Here is a 23,619-nt window from a genome sequence, read left to right as displayed (position 1 = left end):
TGCTGTGGGGCCCTTTCAGCCTCTTTCCTCTTAAACTGTGGCAGATAGAACCAAAAAATCAAATAAACATTCTCAGCTTATCTCTATTCCCCTAATGTCCAGACCGAGGCTGCCGGACTGTGGGTAAGGCACACTGCTTTCACTAACAGCTTCATGGAGGCTGACTATGAGGCCAAAAACCCAGACTGAGACACTTAAAACATGACCAGAAGAGGAGGGATGCGCTCTCTTGCTTCCAGATTGTGGTGAATGATCAGAAATGCCTTGGGGGTTGGGGGGTGTAGAAAAACCCTGGAGAGAGAGCAGCATGGGTCTGAGGGTAATTTATAATGGGTCTCAAGATACGAACCACTGCACTCCCATCTCACTGAGAGACAGTGAGAGAGAGATAGGCAGACACAGATAAGAAGAGACAGGAAGAGAGAGACGGAAAGTGAAAAAGAGATAGAGATAGAAAATGAAGAACAAGGGAGGCTCTGACAGAGAGAAGCTCCCCATAGTGCACATAGATAGGAGTCAGTCAGTTCTTCATCATATTTCCATCGCTTGACATCACCTCTGTAGTATGGGCTGACAGGTGTGTGTGTGTTTGTGTGTGTGTTTGACTGTCAGACAAATGTTCTCATTTCTAGGGATAATAGAGGAAACTTCATCTACAGTGATGGCACTAAAGTTGTCCTTCTTTTGTAAAATATCTGTTTTTAAAGTTGATATTCCTGATTTTAATAAAGTTTTGACTATATTTCCTATAGTGCTGGCCCCAAATATTCATCCACTCTGATATTTGTACGTTGGGTAGGAATTCTGTATGTAATTTTGAGATTCGGATATTGGATTTTTTTTTTTTTTTTTTTTTTTGATAAATGTGATTATATATAAAGGCAACCCTTCACTCCACATGTATTCAGCCTTGTCAACATAAAAGTCTCGAACAAAGCCTAAAACAGTCGAACACACTACAGCAACCTACTTACAACGGAGCATGGCAAAGCTACAGTTCATTTACCGTTTATGTAAAGAATAAACACTCTAATAATAATTATAAAATAAAAGAGAAACATTTAAAACAAAAGAGAAATTTACAGTATGTACACATTTACATTCTTAAAAATACAGTAAAGTGGCATTGGCTTTGGCATTGATAATAAATATAAAATAAATTATATATATTATTGCACACATTAAGAAAAAATAATCGCATTATCATTGTTATTGTATATATGAACAGTGTAATGTGGTATTGAGTATTGAATGGATGAACCATGATGTGTCACATTGAGGGAGGAGTTATAGAGTTTGATGGCCATAGGTAGGAAAGACTTCTTTTGTCACCCTGTAGGGCATTTCAGTGGAATGTGTCTTGCACTGAATGTGTTCCTGTGTTTCATCACTGTGTCGTAGAGTGGGTGGAAGCCATTGTCCATAATGGCCTGTAGCTTAGATAGCATCCTCCTCTCCGACACTGCCACCAGCGAGTCCAGCTCCACACCCACAACATCACCGGCCAGCTTGATGCACCTCAAATTAGAACACCTCCACAAAGCTCTGGTTTATTTGTGTACACTCTGTGCCCTTAGTGGCACTGTATATGCACAAGTTAACAAACGACTCAGCGAGCGGAGCTATGCTGGGAGCTGCAGTGCAACCTTAATTTTAAAACATGTGCTGAGCCTTGAATTCCTGAACAATAAATACCCAACTACTTGGCTGGCCCCAAGTATTCGGGTATTCAGATATTTATTTGTTGGTTATGTATTCAGTTTCTAATTTTGAGATTCTGATACTCAGGTTTTTTGTTTTTTAATAAATGTGACTATCAATAAAGACAACGCTCCACTCAACCCACTTTCATGCTCCAGCAGTAAAAACAATGCTCACCCCACTCCACCCATATTCAGACTCATCAACATAAAAGTCTTTGTGCAAATAAAGCCTAAATCTCAGTCATATAAATCAGCCTAACATGCTAAAACAACCCAGGGAGGAGACACCACAGTTAATTTTGTCAGCTTTGTGCCTGAAATTAGAGCACCTCCGCTAAAACTGGTTAAATTGTGTATACTCTGTGCCCTTAGTTAGCGAGCGTATGTAGCGAGTGAAGCCATGCTGTGAGCCACTCCGCAGCCTGGAGAAAGGGATATTAAAGCAGGGGTCGAAAGAGGGTTTTGTTAACAGGGTGTGTACAGTTTTTTCAAAGTCAAATTCAAGGACATTCTAGGTCAATTTTTAAGCTTATCCAGCACCTTACACTTGTAGTAAATTGCAGATTTATTCAAATACATACATACTCAAAATGATTATAAAAAGTTTTAAACGTATTTTGTAAAAGAAGAAAGATAAGAATTTTAAAAGAAATAAGCTTCAAAATGTGTCACCTTTTGCGTGAACTGCTTTTGTGCGTGAAATGTTTAAACATGCACGTTTGTATTTTCACCCAGTATTTTCTAGTATTGGCATGAAAATGATTCCAAGAAAACTAGCATTACCAAACTGCATCACACAGTGCACATTATTAAGCCTGCAAATATGGCAGCTAGCAAACAAATTAGCATTCACATGTTTTCGAAAATTTTCCACTATGATGTACCTTTGAACTTTGAGAGTGCAGGCCCTTTTTGTGAAAAGATGCAGGTGCTTTTTGTAGACTTTGCAGAAGGCTGCTCGTAGGTTTTGTCCTTGATGTATCCATTGTTTTCTATGCAGCGCTAATTAAAATGGAAACTTTCCGTTTCTCTCTGACTCACTGTGTCTTCGGAGAGGCAGGTCACACATGAAAACACACTGGCAGATCACAGTCATATTAGCTAGCAGTGTATTGGTCACAAACATGCTATTTGAGCCAGGCCTTTTAGGTGAACGATAGGAGCAGGCTCCCGTCCAAGAGCCATTCATTCATTCCTTTCTTTCTTTTCTGTAACCAGGGCAAAATGTTATGGTGATTTTATCCTCTGTGGCATAATGAAGAGCCTTAGGAACCCAAAGAGTCGGCACTTCTGGGTGAGCCAGGTCAAATGTTCTTTACCACATGCATTGGCCCTAGCGAGTTCATGCAGAGCAGTTTTCGTTATAGGCGACTTATTTTATTTTTCCATCTAATAAGTGAACTATTCAGACATTTGTTGTGAAAGAAATACAGTTACAATTTCAAGCACTTTATCCAAAATTCCAGCACTTTTCAAACCTGGAAAATACAACATTAATATTCAAGCATTTTCAAGGATTTCAAGCACCCGTACGGTACTGTATTCGGAACAGCTCTAATTTCCTCACAAGTTGCAAGCTCACTGATCAGTTTGCATGCTGGAAAGTCCTCAGTTGTCTCTTACACATCACTAACTCTGCAAATGGGAAAACAAACAAGCTTGATTCGACATGGCTCTCTGTGCGTCGCTCACTGAACCATAGTATGTACAGTCATTATTTTCCCCTCAAACATACTATTATACCTTAAAAGGCACAGACCTTCTGAACATTAACAGAGAGAACAGCAGTTCTCAAGAATTGTCAATTTTGCCTTTAACAAAATGAAGTGGTTTCTGCTTCTCACTATTCCCAATTAGTCCAAAACCCATTGTGTAATTCTAGGTTCTGTGCCATGTTTTCCCTTTCCAATTACATTGGTTCATGGGTATGTTTCATGTACTTCATTTACTTGAGAAAGTGAAGGCTCTAGGACGCACTGTGGGAGGAAGACAAGATGGTGGAGGGAGTATAAGGTTCTGAGTAATGTTCTGCAGGTAAACCCTGAGTCTGGGCCTTTATGTGGAATGTAAGAATGATGTGTCTCACGAGAAGTGATAAAAATAAAAAATCTTCCACAGGATTTAATTCCAACGGCCTGGCTTCTCTAATCCTCTCAAACCAGCCTCAGAGCTGTTAGAGCAGTTGATATTGTTTTGGTTGAAATGGTTTTACTGTCTGGATCTGAATTTAACACCTCTGTGTGCCACTTACCTAAACAAAGTATTAGGAATGTACATACACCGATCAGCCATAACTTTATGACCACCTCCTTTTTTCTACACTCTCTGCCCATTCTCTCAGCTCCAGTGTCAACAGGAGCACTACAATTAGAGAGTGGAGTCCAACTGTTTCTCTGCATACTTTGTTTGCCCCATTTTGCCCTCTTCTTCAGTGGTTAAGACCACCAAAAATCAGGTATAATTTGGCTGGTTATGCGCAGCATTACTTGTTGGACTTCTCTCACTGCCCACCTCATTGGTCCACCTTGTTAAAGTAAAGTCAGAGACAGTAGCTCATCTGTTGCTGCAACGTTAGTGTTGGTCATCCTCAAGTCCTTCATCAGTGGACACAGGATGCCACCTACAGGATGCTTGTTGGCTGGATATTTCTGGTTGGTGGATCGCTCTCAGTCTCGTAGTGACACTGATGGATTTAACAACTACAGCAGCATTGTTGTTTCTGATCCATTTTTTTCCAGCAAAACACACACTAACAGACCACCAACTCTAAGACACTACCTCTAAGTGTCACTGCAGTGCCCAAATCATACCAGCTCTGTGGTGGTCCTGTGGGTGTCCTGACAATGGTAGAACATGATTGGAGGCAAACAAAGTATACAGAGCAACAGCTGCATCCCAGTCTGTAACTGTAGAACTTCAAAGTGCTCCTGTGGACAGTGGAGGTGAGAGAATGAACTGTGAGTGTAGAAAAATAGAGGTGGTCATAATGCAATGGCTGATACTCACACATGTAATTTTGTAATGGATGTGGTACATACATTAAACGACAAGATATAAAATCAGTCACTCTTGTTTCCGTGAACTAGATTGATTGGATCTTGTAGGGTGTGTGTGTGTGTGTGTGTGTGTGTGTGTGTGTGTGTGTGTGTGTGCTTTAGAAACATAAGAGTGGAGGAAAGGTCATCGTCCTTGTGCTAAAGACACGGCTGCTGGAAGCAGAGACAGGATGAGTAATGACAGAAGTAACGTTCTAACTTAGCACGTGCGCACACACGCACACGACTCATCTCACTAAGTCCAATCTGGCTTATAGAGACACACACACACAGATAATTTCCTTATCTTTTTTAACAGACACAAATGCATATGTACATGAAAGATGGCACTATATCAAACCCACACATCAGCTTTCTGATGTTTCTATTGGATCTCTCTATCCACTCTATTCAAACAGTTCCAGGGCTCTTAGTAAGTGAGGCTAATAAAACAACACTCTGCACTGAGCTCCAAACAGGCCAGCAGCAACGCTACAGCAGTACAGTCAGTACAATACTGAAAACCCAGGAGAGCTCCCAACTCCTCACACTGCTGTGTGTGCACTTTGCAACAGATACACAGCACACGCAAGCAGCACACACACATCCATCTTCTCCTCAGCTGTCTGTCAGAGCCGAGCTGTGTCTAATGCAGCCTGCAGGGTCGTTTGAAGGTGAGGAGATGTGAAAGTAAATGAGAAGTTTAGCTTTAATCTCCTGCTTTTCCACTTTCAGCTCAGTCCCCCAAAATGTATTCTCTCACAGTCTTTATCTCTTTCTCTTCTTATGCTTTGTTTTCTCTAACTCAGACTCTTCACCCTTCTCTCTACCTCTTTAAAAAAAAACCCTTCTCTCATTTTCTCATTTGCTTTTTACGTCTTGCCGGGCTTTCGTCTCTATCTTTCACTCAATGCTCCATTCACTTTCTCAATCTCTTTCTCATTCATACCCTTTGCTATTGCAGTTTCGCATCATTAGGGATTTCTCACTAAATTCTATGGCTCTGACACAATCAAGGGACAGTAGATTTTAGTGTGTGTGTGAATGTTTATGTGTAAATGTGTAGCATCATTGCACAGAGTGAGTGTAAAGTAAATTAGCTGCTTCATTGCATGCAGCTGCAGTTGAGCTTTCTTTGCCATAGAAGCACTGCATGTGTCTCACACCCTTCAGAGACTCTTTATGGTGTGTGTGTGTGTGTGTGTGTGTGTGTGTGTGTGTGTGTGTTACCCAAACCACAGGGTATCTAAGCAGATGTCGCTCATTATTTTTTTATGCACACTGTCTCTGTTGTAGATGATGATGGTGATTTTTGTGTGTGTGTTTGTGTATGTATGTGTTTTTGTGCGTGTGTGTGAGAGAGGTCAGGTGCGTGTTGTCGAGGGAAAAGAGAGATGGACAGTATGACAGTATTTATCATCATGATAAATTAGGCAGTGTTTTGTTACTGTATGCTTCTGAGGATGTTGTAGATAGACTTCAAATTTTATTCCGAAGCCCATACAATTAGCCCTGGTTAACTGGATGCAAGGCAGTTCCATTTGTAAAATGTATAACATGGTGTCAAATTTAACGCATTAAAGCAGTTTTCTTAATAAAAATAACATTTTTTCAATAACCAGCTTTCTTTCTCATTCGACATAAAATAAGAGGAATGACAGTACTGAATGTCGTACCACAGTATATAACCAAAGAAACATTTCATTCTGTTTAAAATACTTAAAATGTAAAGCCAACTAGTTCTTTATACTGTTATTAAAAAATAAATGTGGCTTTTTCTCAGACAATTTTCATAGTGGTGTTTGGACTCTACTAAACTTATTAACTGGCAGCTGACAGCATCCAAAAGGTGCCACTTTTTCTGTTTATTTGATTTTATCTTTGGATGGTAAAAACTAAATTCAAGGTACACAGAGCTTACTGAAGAATGTAACAGGCAGTAACTGTGGCTCAGGGCTGCTTTTCTGAATTTCAGACAGTAATAAACCCATTCTGATGAAGCTCTTATCCAATCTAGTCTTTTAACAAAAAGCACATATTTTAAATAATACAATTTTACTATTAAGTGTCAAAAATAAGCAAATTAATTGTAATTTCACAAAGTCATGAAAATAATCACAATTCATTTTTTTAATGGACTGACACACCTTGCAGTGAAGTATAGTAATACTTTATAGTATTGTTTAGCAATTGTTGCAATAATGGTTATTTGAATAAAGCATTCACGATTTTAATTTTTATAAAACTTTGATAAAATTCTGAGGATATTTCCTCACCATCTGCGAGCTCTCCAGCCTGTTTGTGTTATGAAGTCCTGTGTCAGTAAATGGGTAAAAAAAAAACAATCCCTCGGCCTTGTTTGCTAGGCATTCTCTGTCTACTCAAGGCAGAGAAATGACATCTGGAAGTTTTTAGACAATGGACAGGACTCCAAATTCACTATGAAGTTATGGGTAATATCAGCTAAATTCAGGAGAGCACTAACTGCATGTTACACGAGTAACAAACGAGTTTCTGTTGTAATTCAAATTGATTAAAAACTTAAAGATAAGGTAAACTTCAGCCACATACAAACAACAGTCATGTTTTTGTTTTTTATCCCTCTTAACATACCGTTCCACCTTAAATGATGCAGAGCTTCTGAGCGTAAACAAAAGAGAAACAGCACTGTTTCACAGTGAGATGGGGTTAGATGTTGCCTTTAATGTCTGAGTCTAATCAGATTTTGTTTTTTTTCCCCATTTTATGCTTTACCAATTTTATGAGTTGACTCATAACTAAGACTCTCCTAATCACATCATGCTGAGGAGGGTGAGAGTAGCAAATGCTTCCTCCAAGGAAGTCAGCCACCACCTTCAGACCCATGGCCTTGTCTTTTCTTTTTACAGTAAAAGGATAAAAAACATATATCTGTAAATGTATTTACATATCTATGAATTTCTCAAAGCTCTAAATGATGAGAGTGCTGTTAAGTTCTTTTTAACTACTAAAGATGTCAGTCTTTATCTCATGGTTTGATGGCCTACCAAAAATTACTTTTCTGTATCTTTAAATGTTTGCTTATACTCCTCTGAAATACCTCGTGAATAGTTAATATATTGTATCTAAAGGCCTTTTTTTGACTGGAAGCTGAATAAATGAAAGGTGATCCCCGACTTTTGCAGAGTACAGTAATGAGGTTTAAACTGAGTTCTTTATTTTTTCCAGTCTGTTGAATGTATTATTGAGAGGCTTGAGAACTGAACCCTCCAGTGTGATAGAGTGTTATAACGCTGGGAGCCTTCGCTGATGTATAAATGTAAATGTTTGTTCTGCAGTGAGATGGTGAGAGATAAGATTGTGTTTCTGTATGTGTGTTTGTAAAAGATGTGTTTCTGTCTGTATTTTAAAGAGAGAAATGGGCTGGTTTCTGAGCACAGGTGTTAAAGTTAATGAGGGTTTTTTTTCCCTCAGGTGTGTTAGACTATCTGACCTTCCCTCAGCAGGTAGAACACATTTTGTAATAGACCACTGTTCTGTGTGTATGTGTTTGTTTACAGGTGTTTGGGGACTATTACCATTTTCAGCACAGGAATGTTGTGAAGAGGTCTCTCTCCGGCCATCGTGGGGTTCACGTCCGTTTGCACAGTGAGCCACAGGTACACACACTCAGACCAGACCACTAACACACAGCTGAGATGAGAAAGCCAGGGTTGTAGAGCTCCAGACAGGAGGGCAGGGCATATTCAGAATAAATTGCAGGGGAGTTCCTTGGGCCTAGAGGGCTGAAGAGAGGAAGAGAGAGGGAGTGTGTGTGTGTGTGTGTTTGGGTGGGTAGACATATGCTAAGGAGCACGACCCTGCCTCTGGTGATAAGCTATCAGCTCCTGCAGGCAGGGGAAAGTTCATTTTTTCGTATGGCTGACCCACCGCTCCCATAGATCTCCCACAGAAGATGACCTTATCAGGCTTACTCTGGCGGCTCCTCCACTGGTTGGTAATCACCACACATGGTCAGCCTTCAGCCACATGCCCAAAAGCTCCTTTCAAATCCATTCACTTTCCTCCATCATCCGCTTCTTACACCTCCACAACTCTCACCACACACATTAGGCCCAAGCACAATATGGGGTAAATCTTTGACCTCTTTGGGTTGGCTTTCCATCTTACTTTCTTGAAACCAATATGAAACTGAATTTGCATAATTGCACGGCTGAGTAAAGTCTCAGGCAGCATCTTTGAAAATCAGCTGCAACAGTGGCTTCCATCTAAAATGAAATGATTTAAGACAGAATATAATATACCACTTCATCACATCAACCAATCTCATCTCAGCGGAACCGAGATTTCAGTTCAGCCAAGACAAAGGACAAGAATATTAAAAACGGGATATCTGTTAGAGCAGCATTGCATATATTTGGCTGGTTACGTAGATAACTAGGAATAAATTTAAGCTGTTTAAACATCCGTTAAGATCCCTGACTCCATAAGCTTTTGTTTTTGCTATTTTAGCTTGCATTATCCTCTCTCAAAAGGCCTTTAGACTGAACAACACATGGTTTATTGAGTCAAAGCAAACCAACTTGAAAATCTTTTCATAATATTCTGCTCGTGTTTTTATATCTGGTAACAGCACTGATTTGTTACCATTCCTGTGTAAATTTCCAGGCTGCTGGTTGCTAAGTAACAACAATAGTAGCAAGAAACCATTAATGGTGTAACGACTTTTTTGGTGGACCCCCTGCATTTAAAGGTATATTTGAAATGCTGTTCAGGGGGGTATATATATATATCACTGAACCCTGATGGTATGTGTACACTTTCAATTTTTATTCCACTAAATGGCATGCCTCTGATCACCAAGATTCAGTGTGTTCATGCATGCTGAGGTATACACAACGCTTTCCCTGGAGTTTAGCTCTGCTGTTTAAAACTGTTAATGAGATAAAACAGTACATTTTGATACCACATGGATGAATTTCTTGGAAATAATTTTAAAAAAGTGCATTTTTATATTGCATTTTTGATTAAAAAAAAAACACGTAAAAATATTGTAAAAAGAAACTGTAAAATACTGTTGGAAATAGAGTAGCATTAGTAGTTCACATACAAATCAACACAGAACAGACAATAGAGACTATAAATATCCACATATCTGCATTCCTGACTTTAAACCCATAGAATTTTAGTTAGCAATTAGGAGAGGGGACTGAGTTCAAATGTAATTGATTCCATAAAAGTTCAATCAAATATGTAATTAATTATGTAAACGACCAGTACATTTTTCTTTAATACAAAGAAAACTAGTTCAGGTTTGTTCTCAAAGAGCTCTCTAAACAGTCTCTAAACTGACCCCAGCCTTTATTAAAATCATGACTAGCGGTCCCGTTGGTCCTGTCTTGGACAAATACAGTCTTGACTTGGCAGCCTTAGCTCTTTACTTTGTACTTTACTTTTGGTAAAAACTCTAAACAAATCTCAGTCGTGATATCTGTGGTATGAGAAAACTCCTTCTGCTGAGTAAACATACACTGAATAAATAAATGAGACTGGACCCCTTTGTGCTATAGTGGATTGTATGCAATAAACTTTATTCACCACATTTGTAGTTAATCATAAAGTATTATTACGTATGGAAAATTTTATTGCATTGAATCACCACCTTCAGATTGATGCAGTGCAATGCATCTATGCATTTATAAACCCCTACCTCACACAGTTACAATCATCCACACACCTAACACTCCTTCAACACTCCCCCATCCTCTGCTTATCACACAATGACCAAACACACAGAGCGAGGAGAGCTGAAGGGAGAAACCAAGCCGAAGCAGACATAGAGATAGCGAAATGATGATAGGTCCCTGTATTCCAGCCTTTATTTCTATAAGGCTAACATCACCAATTGGAAGATTCAGTATAATGTCTCTCAGCTGCAGCTCAGTTTCTCATTCTGGGACGCATGCACAAACACCCCTCTGAAATCAGCAGAGCTTTGCTAATGAACTAGCTTCTGAAATTAGCAGCTTGTAAATACCTTCCCTAAAGCAAGGTCTCATAGCAGATATGTAATATTTTATTCCTGTATATGTGTGTGTGTGTGTGTGTGTGTGTGTGAGAGAGAGAGAGAGAGAGAGAGAGAGAGAGAGAGAATTTGAGCACATTTAGCATATAAAGAAATATGCAGTTCCAGTGAGAAGAAAGGTATTGCTATGCAAAATCAGAAGAAGGTCACAGCCTCTGCTTTCCACTGGGAATAGGGAAGATGAAGAAGTCACAGATATCTAAAAATATATCAATGCAAGTGTGACCTTACCTTGTTCCACATCTGCTGGGTTTAGGATAAATTAACTCTCCAGTGGCTGAAATGAGAGAAAGAGAGAACGCTATCGGCCTTTGATATTATTTATTTGGACTTACTGATGTATTATGTGCATGTGTAATATACAAATAAAAGTTAGGATGGCAGGCAGGGCCCAGGGTAAGGAAGTTGTTTGTTCTCTGCATGTTTTTTTTTTCCCCTTAATATGGAAAAGCTTACATTATTCACAGGAGCTTTATTACTTTTTTATGTTACATACATTTACATTACCACTTTCAGATACAGGTGAATGCAACATTAATGCTCTTATTACTAAAGCATGGTGTTCCTGCCTGAGCTGTCTGTGTGAATGGCAGTGGTTGCTATAACAGCACTAAAATATTATGTATGTACATTCATATGCATTCATTATAATTGATTAATTATTAAATCATATGTGGTTTGCAGATGTTTTGTAAAGTTTATTATGATTATCATCTTTATCAACAAAATGCTTGTCATTTATCATCATCACCATCTTTGTGGCTTAATCCATTTCACGGTTGCGGTTTGTTATTTGTTGTTATTATTATTATTATTTATATTATATTATATCCATCTTTTTAAGAAGTATCTACAAGTCTCATAGCTTTCTACCAATTATCTGTAACTTGTGTAATTACACAGGGCTAACCTTTTACGCTGACCTTGCCTTTTAACACATTATAGACGTTTCTGCAATTAAATTGCACAGCTTCAGGACTGGGATGGCGCAATATAAACAAATAAATTAATCACATGCTGTGCTAAACATGTCGAAGGGTAAATATCAGTGCCTTTACATATTAATAGGATACATAGCAGTGGTTTTGCATATTAATAATATTTGAAGTACATAGAAATTGTGCGCACTGCTTGAGAACTGGCTTAGATCCCTTTTAGATAAATATATCTTTTTTTTCTTTTCCTTAAACAGATGCATATTGCAAATATAATGAGGCTAAATATATAGTTCCCTTCCACATTGGAAATGTTTTGGCGTGTGTGAGAGAAGCTATAGTTGATATTAATTGCATACACATCAGTGTCAGAGGAGGCTCAGGGTTAAGGCGGGGTGTTTGCCCTCTGCAGGTTTCTTCCCTCATATTCATTGTTTCCTTCTGCTTACACTGCACTTTCACAAACACTCCCCCAAATTAAATCACATACACACAAACACATACACATTCACACGCTGTCATACCCCCAAATTACGTCTCAGAAAGAAAGACCCTGCCAGCTCAACTTAACCCACCATTTTACACAGAGGTGGCTGGTGTGAGACTAATAAATTACTACCTCAGAGTCAACATTACGAACCGTGTAATTATGCCTCTTGAGCACGTATGATTAAGTAAGCACACCTCTGTGTCCACCACCATCCTCAGCTTTCTGACGGAGAAGATAAAATTATTTTCAAGATGTTTTCCCGAGGGAAAACAATAAGCAAAGGCATCCCTCGAGTTGAGGTACGTGAGCGAGCTAGAGGAAGACATAAGAAAGAAAGAGGTGGAGAAAAAGGCCAAATAATACAAGGAGCTTTGTGCCAAGAGAAAGCGAAAATGAGAGAGACTTAAAAGAAAACTGAGCAAGAGAGAGAGTGGAGAAAAAAATGTAAGCAACTATAAGAGAGATAGATATGAAGAGTGAGAGACAGAGAGAGAGACGGATTTAGAGCTGCATGTCTCTTCGCCCTCAGATTAAAGAGAGGCTGGGTTGGAAAATGCCTCCTGCCTCAGAGGAGCAGCCTCCCAGGACCCGTGGACTCTTATAGAAGGTTTTGTGTTGTTGGACTGTGTGTCGGCAAAAGCTGCTCCCCACAGTTTAGAGGCTCTTTAGTCTAACTTCTTCTACAAAAACAGCCACCATTCATTGTTACATGACCATTTTGCAGCCTCAGAAGTATGCAGTATGTGTTTATTTGTCTGTTCAATTAGTTTTTCCCAGCATCTTCCCTAGTAGCGGTCTTGAAAACAGACAAACAAATAAATCATTCATTCATACTTCCTTTCACTCACAATCATAAGTACAACATGGTTCATTTTACAAATTAACTCCCTTGCAGTGTCCCCAAAATTACATGGACATTTTTGCGATGTTTTAAATGCAATAAGTTAAAGGAGGAAAAAAATAGTCAAATCAAGTGCTATTTCTTTCAGACAGACCATTAAGAGACGTGTTTTTTGTGGGAAAATATTCTTAGGCTGTGTTTCAGATCTTTATCCTTTGAACAGTTGTTCTTCTAAGTTCAAGATCCCATGTGAACGCAAGCTCATGGATAGTAAAAAAAAAAAACAGCCACAGTCTCTGATGTTTTCCCCTTGGTGCATCTGCTTCAGACTTAATCCAGTGACCTACCATCAGATTTACATTGTGTTAAATGTGTTATTTTGTTAAATAAATATTTTATGACATAATCTAAAGAAGTCCATTAGTGTATGTCAATACTTCAGATCATTCTTTTTCATGGTGTGCATGTGCCATCCTGTTTTCTTAGAGCATTCCTTTAAAGAAAGCCATTTACTTTTGTATATTACATGGGCCCTGTAAAATCTCTGGCTGGCACTAATTGTATCTTTATTGGCCGCGTATCTGTTGCTCAGCGGAAGGTTTTTGGAACGGGAGCATGATGGAGACTTGGTCATACTAATCATAGATCACAGAGAGAGAGAGGGAGAGAAGATCTGGCAGATTAAATGTTGTGTACTTTGAACTGCACGGCAGGAAACGGACTTTTAGGATTCTGAGTTAATGTTTCAGACAGACATAGATGGTGAAGATGATGATGCATATCTAGAGCAGTGTGTGGGTTTCAAAGCACTGTAGGTGTTTGTTGAGTCTCTTTTTCTCTCTCTTCCTCTCTCCCTCTCTCTCCCTTTGCGTGTGTGTGTGTGTGTCTGTCTTTGATCTCTGTCTAGGTGGTTTGGGCAGAACAGCAGGTTGCCAAGCGGAGGAGGAAGAGGGATATTTACAGCGAACCCACAGATCCAAAGTTCCCCCAGCAGTGGTACCTGGTAAGTGGACAAGGTTTAGCCTGCAGACCCCTCCTTCAAATCCTCCCTCTATCAGTCAACAACAGTGAAGCCCTACAGTTCAACTGCTGCTGTCACACCACAGTAGATAACATTGCCAATGGCTTTTGTTTTGACATTCACAGTTTACAGTCATACAGCAGTTTCTCTGAGTATTTTAATTGGATTCTTCAGTGTAAGTTCATCAACTGCTGTTTCCACCAAACTGCTCCTATTTAAACAAGGCCCTTCAATCATAATTGATTGGGATAATTTGATCGTGCTCATGATTGCCAGTTATATAGATACATGGCTATGAGAGATGGAGCATCCTATTTACCTTAAAGAAGTTCATTTATATAATTCAAGATTTAAAGGCACTATAGATTCATTCATTCATTCATTCATTATCTGTAACCGCTTATCCAATTCAGGGTCGCGGTGGGTCCAGAGCCTACCTGGAATCATTGGGCGCAAGGCAGGAATACACCCTGGAGGGGGCGCCAGTCCTTCACAAGGCAACACAGACACACACACATTCACTCACACACTCACACCTACGGACACTTTTGAGTCGCCAATCCACCTACCAACGTGTGTTTTTGGACTGTGGGAGGAAACCGGAGCACCCGGAGGAAACCCACGCAGACATGGGGAGAACACGCCAACTCCTCACATACAGTCACCCGGAGCGGGAATCGAACCTGCTGCGCCACCGTGCCGGGCAGTGCCTATAGATGATTCTGGAAAACTAGTATTCTCTGTTTGGGTTCATTCAGAAGCGCTGTATTATTTAATGTGGAATTTATGTTTGAGTAAGAAACCAAGTGTAGCTTGTTTTTATTCACTGTTTGAATTAACACAGAATTTTAGATGTAACTCGAGCTGTTTAGTTTTGTAGCGCTTTTGGTCTACGTTTACTTGCTTGCAGTTAGTGCACTCCAGAATTTGGAGCAAAGCTGTTTCTAGACTACATTTTGTAGTGGGGCACACAGGATTTAGAGGGGACTGCTGTATACCCTTTTGCTTGACAATCAGCTGTAGGGGCACAAATGTGCATCTAGTAAAGTGCTTGTTAAACAGTAAATATTTTTATATTGATTTATTATTAAAGGGGGGCACTATTCTACCATGGATGTGAAATGAAGAACTTTTATTAATTAAATAAAGAACGTTATATTAATTGCATTAATTTTGTCCATGTTCACTTTCTTGAACAAATAAAACAGAAACAGTGTAAATATCAGTTTTGCACCATTTGCCAAAACTGCACCCATCCTACAGCTTCTAGTCTAAAGTCACTGAACAGTGCAGTAATGTCTTTTAAAATGAATATTCTCATGAATTCTGTTGGGTGTTGGTACATGTCCCCGACCGGGGAACGTCTGACTGTTTGCCTTAGTGGTGTATTATAGTATATTTTTGGTAGATTGTAGAGTCGTTGGTGCCTAAAACTAATATATATTGCAATGAGCAAAAATTATCTGGTCTGTTGCGTGGCCCAGTAAAGTCTAGTTACACCCCCAATTTGGAACATCTAAGATTAAGGGTATCTGCAGTTCTCTCTTTTTTTTTTTCCTCCTCCATTCAGAAGCTCTGTGTCTTTTAAGGTGAAACATTGTGTTTGAGGGAAAAAAAAGGCTGCTGCTTGTACTTGGCTGAAGTTTAACTTTTGTAAGTTTTATTTGCTGTTTGACTGAGGTCAGAAACTCATTTGTAACTCAAGCTTTTTAGTTTTGTAGTACTTTCGGCTTGTTTACTTTCATGCAGTTAGTCGTCTCCTGAATTTGGAAATTTTCACCTTAAGTAATTTAAGACAGCAAAGATAAGTCAATATTATCCACCTATGGAGCACCCTGAGCAAAGAGAGAGAAAGCTTCGCATACTGGACCAAGAGAGGTTTATTTATTATGTTTTTTTGGCAATTTATTGATACTGGGTATTCATAAACTCGTTAGATCAGTTTCAAGCTTAAAAAGAGACAGGAGAGCTAGCAAATGGTGAGGAATTTTATCAAAAGTGTTTTTGATTACAATCATGAAACGTTGCTTTTAGGTAATGTAACTGTAACAGCAAAAATAAGACAGTGTTACCAACCTATGGAGTAGGAATAGAACAATGTCCTCATGGAGAGTGCCCTGTGTGTGTGTTTGTGTGTGTGTGTGGTGTATGGTATTCTAGTATGAAGTATGTTGGAATGTATCTGTAGTGTAGCATTGTTCTGATCTTGCCTCTGTAAAGTATGCAGGCTGTGAGTCGTGCATATACTAATACGTTTTGCATTTCTCTGACAGAAATTACCTGGAAACATCAAACCAAAAGCCATCACTGCCATCAAGTATTAGATATGTAATCTGTCAGATATTCAGCTCTTTCAGGCCAGCTGACAGGCCATCTGCATTTGAAAACACACAGAGCTGTTTTTGAAGGCGCTATGCTTGGAGCGCAGATGCTGTGTGATGATACAAGGCTGAATGCGTTTTGTAGGTTATTTATTTTCACCAAGGAGAGCAGCTCGTTTCATTTGTGACAGTTTGCAGTTTTGCAGTGATTTAAAAAGGGCCCAGTTATCTGCAATCATGTCAGGAGTTGTCTTGCTATTGTGGAGGCACCCGGATTCAAAAATTATATTCGATATATCAGATACTGAGATTCTTTCCCCGGGAGAGTGGCTAAAACAGCAGAAGGAAAGCAAAGAAAATGGCTAGAGAGATGCTGAAATTTATATAGTGAATGTAGCTGCCTCGGCAGTACTGGGCAGTCAGGAAAGTGGGTTCACTATAACCCAAAACATACCGGACAGATAAGGTAGAATTGAGAAAGGAAAAAGTGGAAAAAGCAAAAGAAGAAACCAAAATATCAGATTCAGGTGGGATTGTCAAACACCTCATTTCCAAACCATGGAAGAGGTCATGCACTGATGCATGGGGAAAAATCATCATTCAGGTTTCTCCAGATCTGTTTATCCACACCAAACACACCAGTCAACGTCTTTTATAGACCGGACGTTGTGCACATTGTCATGCTGAAATAGGAACGGGCCGTCCTCAGACTGCCATGATTAATCGCTCCAGATAAAACATTTCTTATGATCAGAAGTCCAGCAGATGTTTGCTTTGCAACACTTCAGCTGATGCTAGGGAGTTAACATGTTAATCTCAGACCTGTAATAGTGTGTTACATTCGAAAAAGCTCCTAATAAAGGATTCTGGTGTTATCTATGCCATACATTTTATCTGATAATACTGAATACTGATGAAACCTGTAACAGAAAAATAATATCTTCTACATAATGTCCGTTTCAACTGGAAATAAAATAAATCAACACTGTGTTTTGTGACTTTTTGCATGGTACCATATTGTGTGTATTAATAAAGATGGAAAATGCAATATAAATAAATAAGTCTTGAAAAGATAGGGGGAAATAACAGGAAATAAAAAGAGGATGAAAAACTAAGTAGAAAACAATTTAGAAAAAGGCAGATAATAAAGCAGAGTGAATCTGGAGGGTTTGCATCATGTTTGCTGTGTATTTGCATGTGTGTGTGCCTGTGTGTAGAGGGACTGTGTGTGCTCTATCCCCAGCTGAGTGCGTGAATGTGACTTCCTCCACCACACAGGGCTCTTCCTGCTGACAGCTGCTGTGTGGTGAAATTGGGTTGTAGACATTTAGTGTGTATGTGTGTGTGTCTGTGTGTGTGAGTTAGATCAGGTATTTTCTCTTATTAGATATAGCTTGTTCTCTTCTCACTACTTCTCGCTGGAAAAGGTGCAGTGTGTGTGTGTGTTCAGCGGGGGGGGGGGCTTCTGCATGCTGGGTTGTCAGTCAAAGTGTGTGACTTGGTTAACTCTCCCTCACTGCAGCGAGACTCCAGGGCTTCATGTAGAGAAGCTTCCACACTGAGCTTTACTGCTGCACTCTCCCCGTCAAACATTCACTCTCCTGCTGACATATCAGCACTGCAGAGACTCACTTCTTCACTTATTATTTGTTCGGCTGTACAGCATTGCTCCAAGTATACATTTGCAACCTGTACTGTTGCTTACTTGCTCTGATAATAGCACGTTTTCAAAATGACCATAAACAGAGGTTACTAAGAAACAACTCTCTGCATCATAAATGCTAGTACTCCAAATTACTGAATGAAAATATCCCTCTGTCAGTCTTGAGCGAGGGATATTTTCAGTCAGTACTTTGGTGTACACACTAGCATTTATGATGCACTCTGTAAAAGTAATTTCACCTATGCCTGCTGAGCTCAAAAATGCCCATGCTAAAACAAACAGGCTGAACCCCATCTGAGTCAAGCAAGTTAATCAGTAACACCGGGTTTGACGGTGTGTGTGAGAGAGGGTTTGACAGTGTGTGTATGTGTGAAAGGGGTTTGATGGTGTGTGTGTGTGTGTGTGTGAGAAAGAGAGCGAAAGAGAGATTGACAGGGTGTATGTGTGTGTGATAGAGGGTTTGATGCTGTGTGTGAGAAGGGGGGGTTTGATGGTGTGTGTGTGGGAGGGTTTGATAACATGTGTGAGAGGACTGATCATGTGTGTGAGAAGGTTGATGATATGTGTGAGAGGTAAGTTGGAAGTCTGGCCTAAAGGGCCTCTCATATGAACGTACACATATGTGGGGATGCATTGTTTAACCATTTTAGACCTGTGTGTGTGTTTGTGTGTATGTTCATTTTAATCAGCACTGCAGTGCTTATTTCCTGGTTTTAATGAGGATATGTGAAAATATCTGGAACTGAATGTGGCTTTTTGAGTGCATTTAGTGTATGCATAAACATTACTGGAGGGGGGAGGGGGGTTATGTTAGACTTCTATTTTATGATTACATACATAATTGTTTTCAGCATAGTTATATGTCTATTGGCATGTAAAGGGTGAAGATAAGACACTTATTCTTGTGTAATGCACAGTTGTGTGATGCTGTGACAGAATGCAGTTGGGCGCGTTTTTAAAGCAACCATTTGCCAAGCACTTTACAATGAGCACATTTGCTTGAGTATCTGAAATACTGCCAATGAGTCTTACTACACAATGTATGTGGTGTATTACAATATATAAAGCACAGTAAGCCATAATGAAGCATATGCTTGAGGGAAGTGTGGGTTGTGCATTGTACTTACCTGGTGTGCTCTGTGAAATATTGAATTCTGTGTGTTATGTACTGAGAGAAGGTACAAATTAAGTTGAACAGCTGAAATCACATTTGCATTAAAACAAAAAAAAATATTGAAATGACAGGTATCACAAGTGTGGTTCCTGGTCTTTTGAATGATTTTTCTTTTTTAAACAAAGATGCACTCAGATTATAGACACATGGTTAGATTTAATTTTCCCTCTGACTTGCATTTGGCTTAGATACGCTTCAATGTGCTAATCCAAAGAGAAACTAGACAGCAGTCTCCTTTTTTTTACTATTGAATGCTTTGGTCTTATGGCCTAGCTCTTTAATCCCACTAGTCTGCAATGTGTCGTCTAACATCTACCTTTAATTTGGCAGTACAACCCCAACCGTCGAGACCTGCATGTAAAAGAGGCCTGGGCCCAGGGCTTCACAGGGAGGGGAGTGGTGATCACCATCCTGGACGACGGGATTGAGAAGGACCACCCTGATCTCGCCCAAAATTACGTGAGTAACTCTTTTGCTTTAGAAAACTGCTAGTGCTTCGTCTCAGAAAGCGTTAGATCACTCAGTGGTGCAGCTGGCTAAGAGGTCTGTGTACTGTCACTTGACTACAGCCATCCATTGCCAGGAATCCAAGATTCCCTGCTGTTGTTTATGTGGGACAATTCCTCTCTACTAGTTCATCACAGTAATGCTAGCCAATCATGGATGTATGTGTACACATTTGGCTGACTGGGGTGTTCTCCACAGCCTGTTTAACTGCACCAAGAAGGTTTTCCATTAAATGGACACCCATAAAGTACGACATTGAATTTCATTTTATTGCATCCAGTGTAAAATTTATATTTCATTATTGTACATAATAATTGCTTTGTGTCGGGTTTATTATTTTTACTAATTAGATTTCTTTTTCTGATCCTTAAAGTCCTCAAAATCCCTTTTTTTGTGTTCAAAAAATAGTCTCTTATAAAATATACTTTTTACTTTTATAAACTTAAATATGATTTTACTATGAAGTGCTCCTTTTGCGTTCATTCTTCCACTTTCATTCCTTTCCACCCCTTATTGTACTGTTTCCTGGTAAACAGGAAGACATGCAAGCAAGGAGTGTGTATGAGAGATTATTATTTTTTATTTATTTTTTTATCATTATCCAATTGAAATAGTCACTGTAACTCTGGGCAAGCCAGGCAGAAATATACATAACCAAAGAAATAAACAAGTGCACACAAAGTACAGACCAACTAGAGAAAATTCTGATATGAACACACAGTAGAACATAATGTAACATAGGAACAGAATGTAATAACCCGAACAAGAATATAAATATAAAATACAATGTCAAAAACACAGCAAATGGCAACACAGACAAGGAAGCAAATGGCTAAAAATCAATGAGTAGCTGTGACACATGATCACAAAGTGGGGTTTCAGCCAGGAACCAGGCGAGAGTGGTGCTTAGGAGATGAAGCTAGGGTGAAACAGGAAACAAAATAAAAGCACATGACTAAGAAACCTGGACATACACTTAACTTATAGCCAAAGAAAAACAGTAAAGCACGGAAAACAGAAAAATTCGTATCATCACGGTAGTTTTGTGTTGAGTTGGCTATGCTATCCTGAACACAAGATTATATATCATTTTATCTGTCAGGACACTTTGAAAGCAAACACAGTGGTGTAGCAGGTAGTGTCACACAGCTCCAGGTTTCTGGGGTAGTGGGTTTGAGGCCTGCTCTGGGTGGCTGTTTGGGTTTCCTCCAACAATCCAAAAACACTCATTGGTAGGTTAACTAGTGACTCAAAAAAAAAGGTGTCCATGGAAGTGGAAAAATGGTTTCAGACAATGAATCAGTGAATACAGTTTCAATATCAGCATAAACATACAACAGGCCAAGTGTAAACAAGAAAAGAACAAGTTACAGTGTATTTATTTGTATCTCCTGTAGGGCTTCCTAAAGACTTGATAGAATATGCCAGTATCTTGGTGTTCCTATCACAGCCTGGAGTGATTAGACAGAATCATTCAAAAATATTCTTCAAATCCTCTGCTTCCAGTGAGGCCTACTTAAGTTACACGTGTCGTGGCAGAAGCACGTGTTTAGCCTTCATCCTCATGGTCAGCATCTCGTGTGCTAGAGGGCAGACCTAGATAGACCAACGCTGGGGAGAAAATTGGCAAGAAAAAAAAACCCCAACAGAGTCGGTGACCTCCAATGTGGCACAGCTCCATCATAAAGTAAAAACCAATTTTGCAGACCATGCGTCAAGCAGCGAGCTTTTTCTCAGCTGAGAAGTTCCTCTTCTTTTAACCCAGCCTTTTGTCTGACAGCACAGGTCTACGAGCACATTCATACACTGACAGCATTGCGTTCCATGAAAAATATACCATTTCTGTTGAGTGAATTATGTCTGTTCCTCCAGGACCCGGATGCCAGTTATGACGTGAATGACAGAGATCCAGACCCACAGCCGCGATACACACAGCTGAATGACAATAGGTAAGACCCATCTTTCATTTAGTATTGTCAGTGATGCCAAGAATATTTTCTTAATGTCATGCCTGGCTAAATTAAAGGTTAAAAAAAAGATCATCATTATTTGTACTAATGATCAGGCAGTGCTGTATGCCCTCTGGTTTATGTAGTCCCCACATTAAGTAAATCAGATTTATCAGTAATTTATCTCTTCCATCCAATGAGTTACAACTGTATCATCTTAAAGTCTCTTCCCTAAACATCTCACAAGCAGCTACACCTTAGCTACAATAGATATTTTTGAGGAGATCAGGAATTATAAATAACTTGTTTTTAATCAGCAATTAGACTTGAATGTGGTCAGGTATTTGTTTATTTTGTACATTTACACTACCAGTCAAAAGTCTGGACATCTTCTCATTAGTCGTTGGTGGAGCTGGGGTATTCACTGTATAGAACCAGCCCTACATCTGCACAACCCAAGTTATGGTCTCAAACACATTAAGAAAGCGAGTAGTTTTACAAATGAACTCTTGAAGAGGCCACAGCTGTTCACTGAAAACCATTCCAGGTGACGACCTCATGAAGCTGGTTGAGAGAACACCAAGAGTGTGTAAAGCTGTCGTCAAAGCAATAGGTGGCTACTTTGAAGAATCTAAAGTATAAAATATATTCTGGTTTGTTGAACACATTTTGTTTACTACATAATACCATATGTGTTCCTTCATAGTTTCTATGTCTTCCATATTCATTTACAACATAGAATATAGTTAAAAAAAACAAAACAAAGAAAAAACATTGCATGGGATGTCATTCAAACTTTTGACTTGTACTTTACATTCACAATATGTGGAATATGGACCAAAACAAAAGAAACCCTCCCTGAGTGGGTGTGTCCAAACACTTGGCTGGTACTGTATATACAATCATGCCATTTACATAACTACAGTCACTTCATGAACACTAAGTGTTGCGAATTCAAACATATTGTGGAACATTTGTGGGATGCCATATGTTCTGTAATGTCTAACATGACGGCAGATCATGCAGATGCGCTAGACATGAAAACATATCTATCACTCCCTTCCTCATAAATGAAAAAGTTAACCATCTGCAATTTATGATTTGTTTGGCATGCAAATCCTCAAAAGGCAGGCCAACTTCTCGTTTGGTGCGTTTTTATGTAGTCTGTGCACCTGGCCTCAACCAAAAGGCTCTCCCCTCTAAAAGCTCATGAAAGAATAATTCCGGAGGAAATCTCATAACTGTCTAATGCAGAGACGTGCTGTTAGCTCCCCTTGGGAGAAGGTGTCCTTCACCGCCTTTTCCCTCTACTTCTGACTCTCATTTCCACTTTCTCTCCTCCTCTTCTCTTCTATTTCCCTCATTCTCCCCTTCCTTCAAGCTGCGAGTGTCAGTGGCCCGCAGCAGCAAGGCAGCAATTAACCTCCCTCCCTCATTCACTCCCTCTTTCTCTCTCTCTCTCTTTCTTTCTCTCTTTCTCTCTCTCTTTCTTTCTCTCTCTCTCTCTCTCTCTCTGTCTCTCCCTCACTCTCTCCAATTCTCATGTATACATAATTTTTTCTCTCTCTCTCTCTCTCTTTCTCTCTCTCTCTCTCTCTCTCTCTCTCTCTCTCTCTCTCTTCCTCACTCTCCCTCACTCTCTCCAATTCTCACTTATACATAATTTTCTCTCTCTCTCTCTCTCTCTGTCTCTCTCTCTCTCTCTCTCTCTCTCTCTCCCTCACTCTCTCCAATTCTCTCTTATACATAATTTTCTCTCTCTCTCTCTCTCTTTCTCTCTCTCTCTCTCTCTCTCTCTCTCTCTTTCTGTCTCTCCCTCACTCTCTCCAATTCTCACTTATACATAAATTTCTCTCTCTCTCTCCCTCACTCTCTCCAATTCTCACTTATACATAATTTTCTCTCTCTCTCTCTCT

The 23,619-nt window shown here is 39.5% G+C and overlaps 1 protein-coding gene across 2 annotated transcripts in view; it reads left to right on the top strand.

The window, feature by feature from the left end:
• Positions 1-23,619, top strand: part of furinb (furin (paired basic amino acid cleaving enzyme) b) — a 106,541-nt gene that overhangs the window by 59,936 nt on the left and 22,986 nt on the right. For both annotated transcript variants that reach the window (XM_066667927.1, XM_066667926.1), the window contains exons 3-6: positions 8,278-8,376; positions 13,976-14,071; positions 19,578-19,706; positions 21,627-21,703. In XM_066667927.1, the coding sequence (XP_066524024.1) occupies positions 8,278-8,376; positions 13,976-14,071; positions 19,578-19,706; positions 21,627-21,703 (401 nt within the window). The remainder of the gene's footprint in view (positions 1-8,277; positions 8,377-13,975; positions 14,072-19,577; positions 19,707-21,626; positions 21,704-23,619) is intronic.

This window comes from Hoplias malabaricus, chromosome 4 (genome assembly GCF_029633855.1).
Source record: "Hoplias malabaricus isolate fHopMal1 chromosome 4, fHopMal1.hap1, whole genome shotgun sequence".
Taxonomy (NCBI): Eukaryota; Metazoa; Chordata; class Actinopteri; order Characiformes; family Erythrinidae; genus Hoplias; species Hoplias malabaricus.
This window is presented reverse-complemented; position numbering and strand designations above follow the sequence as displayed.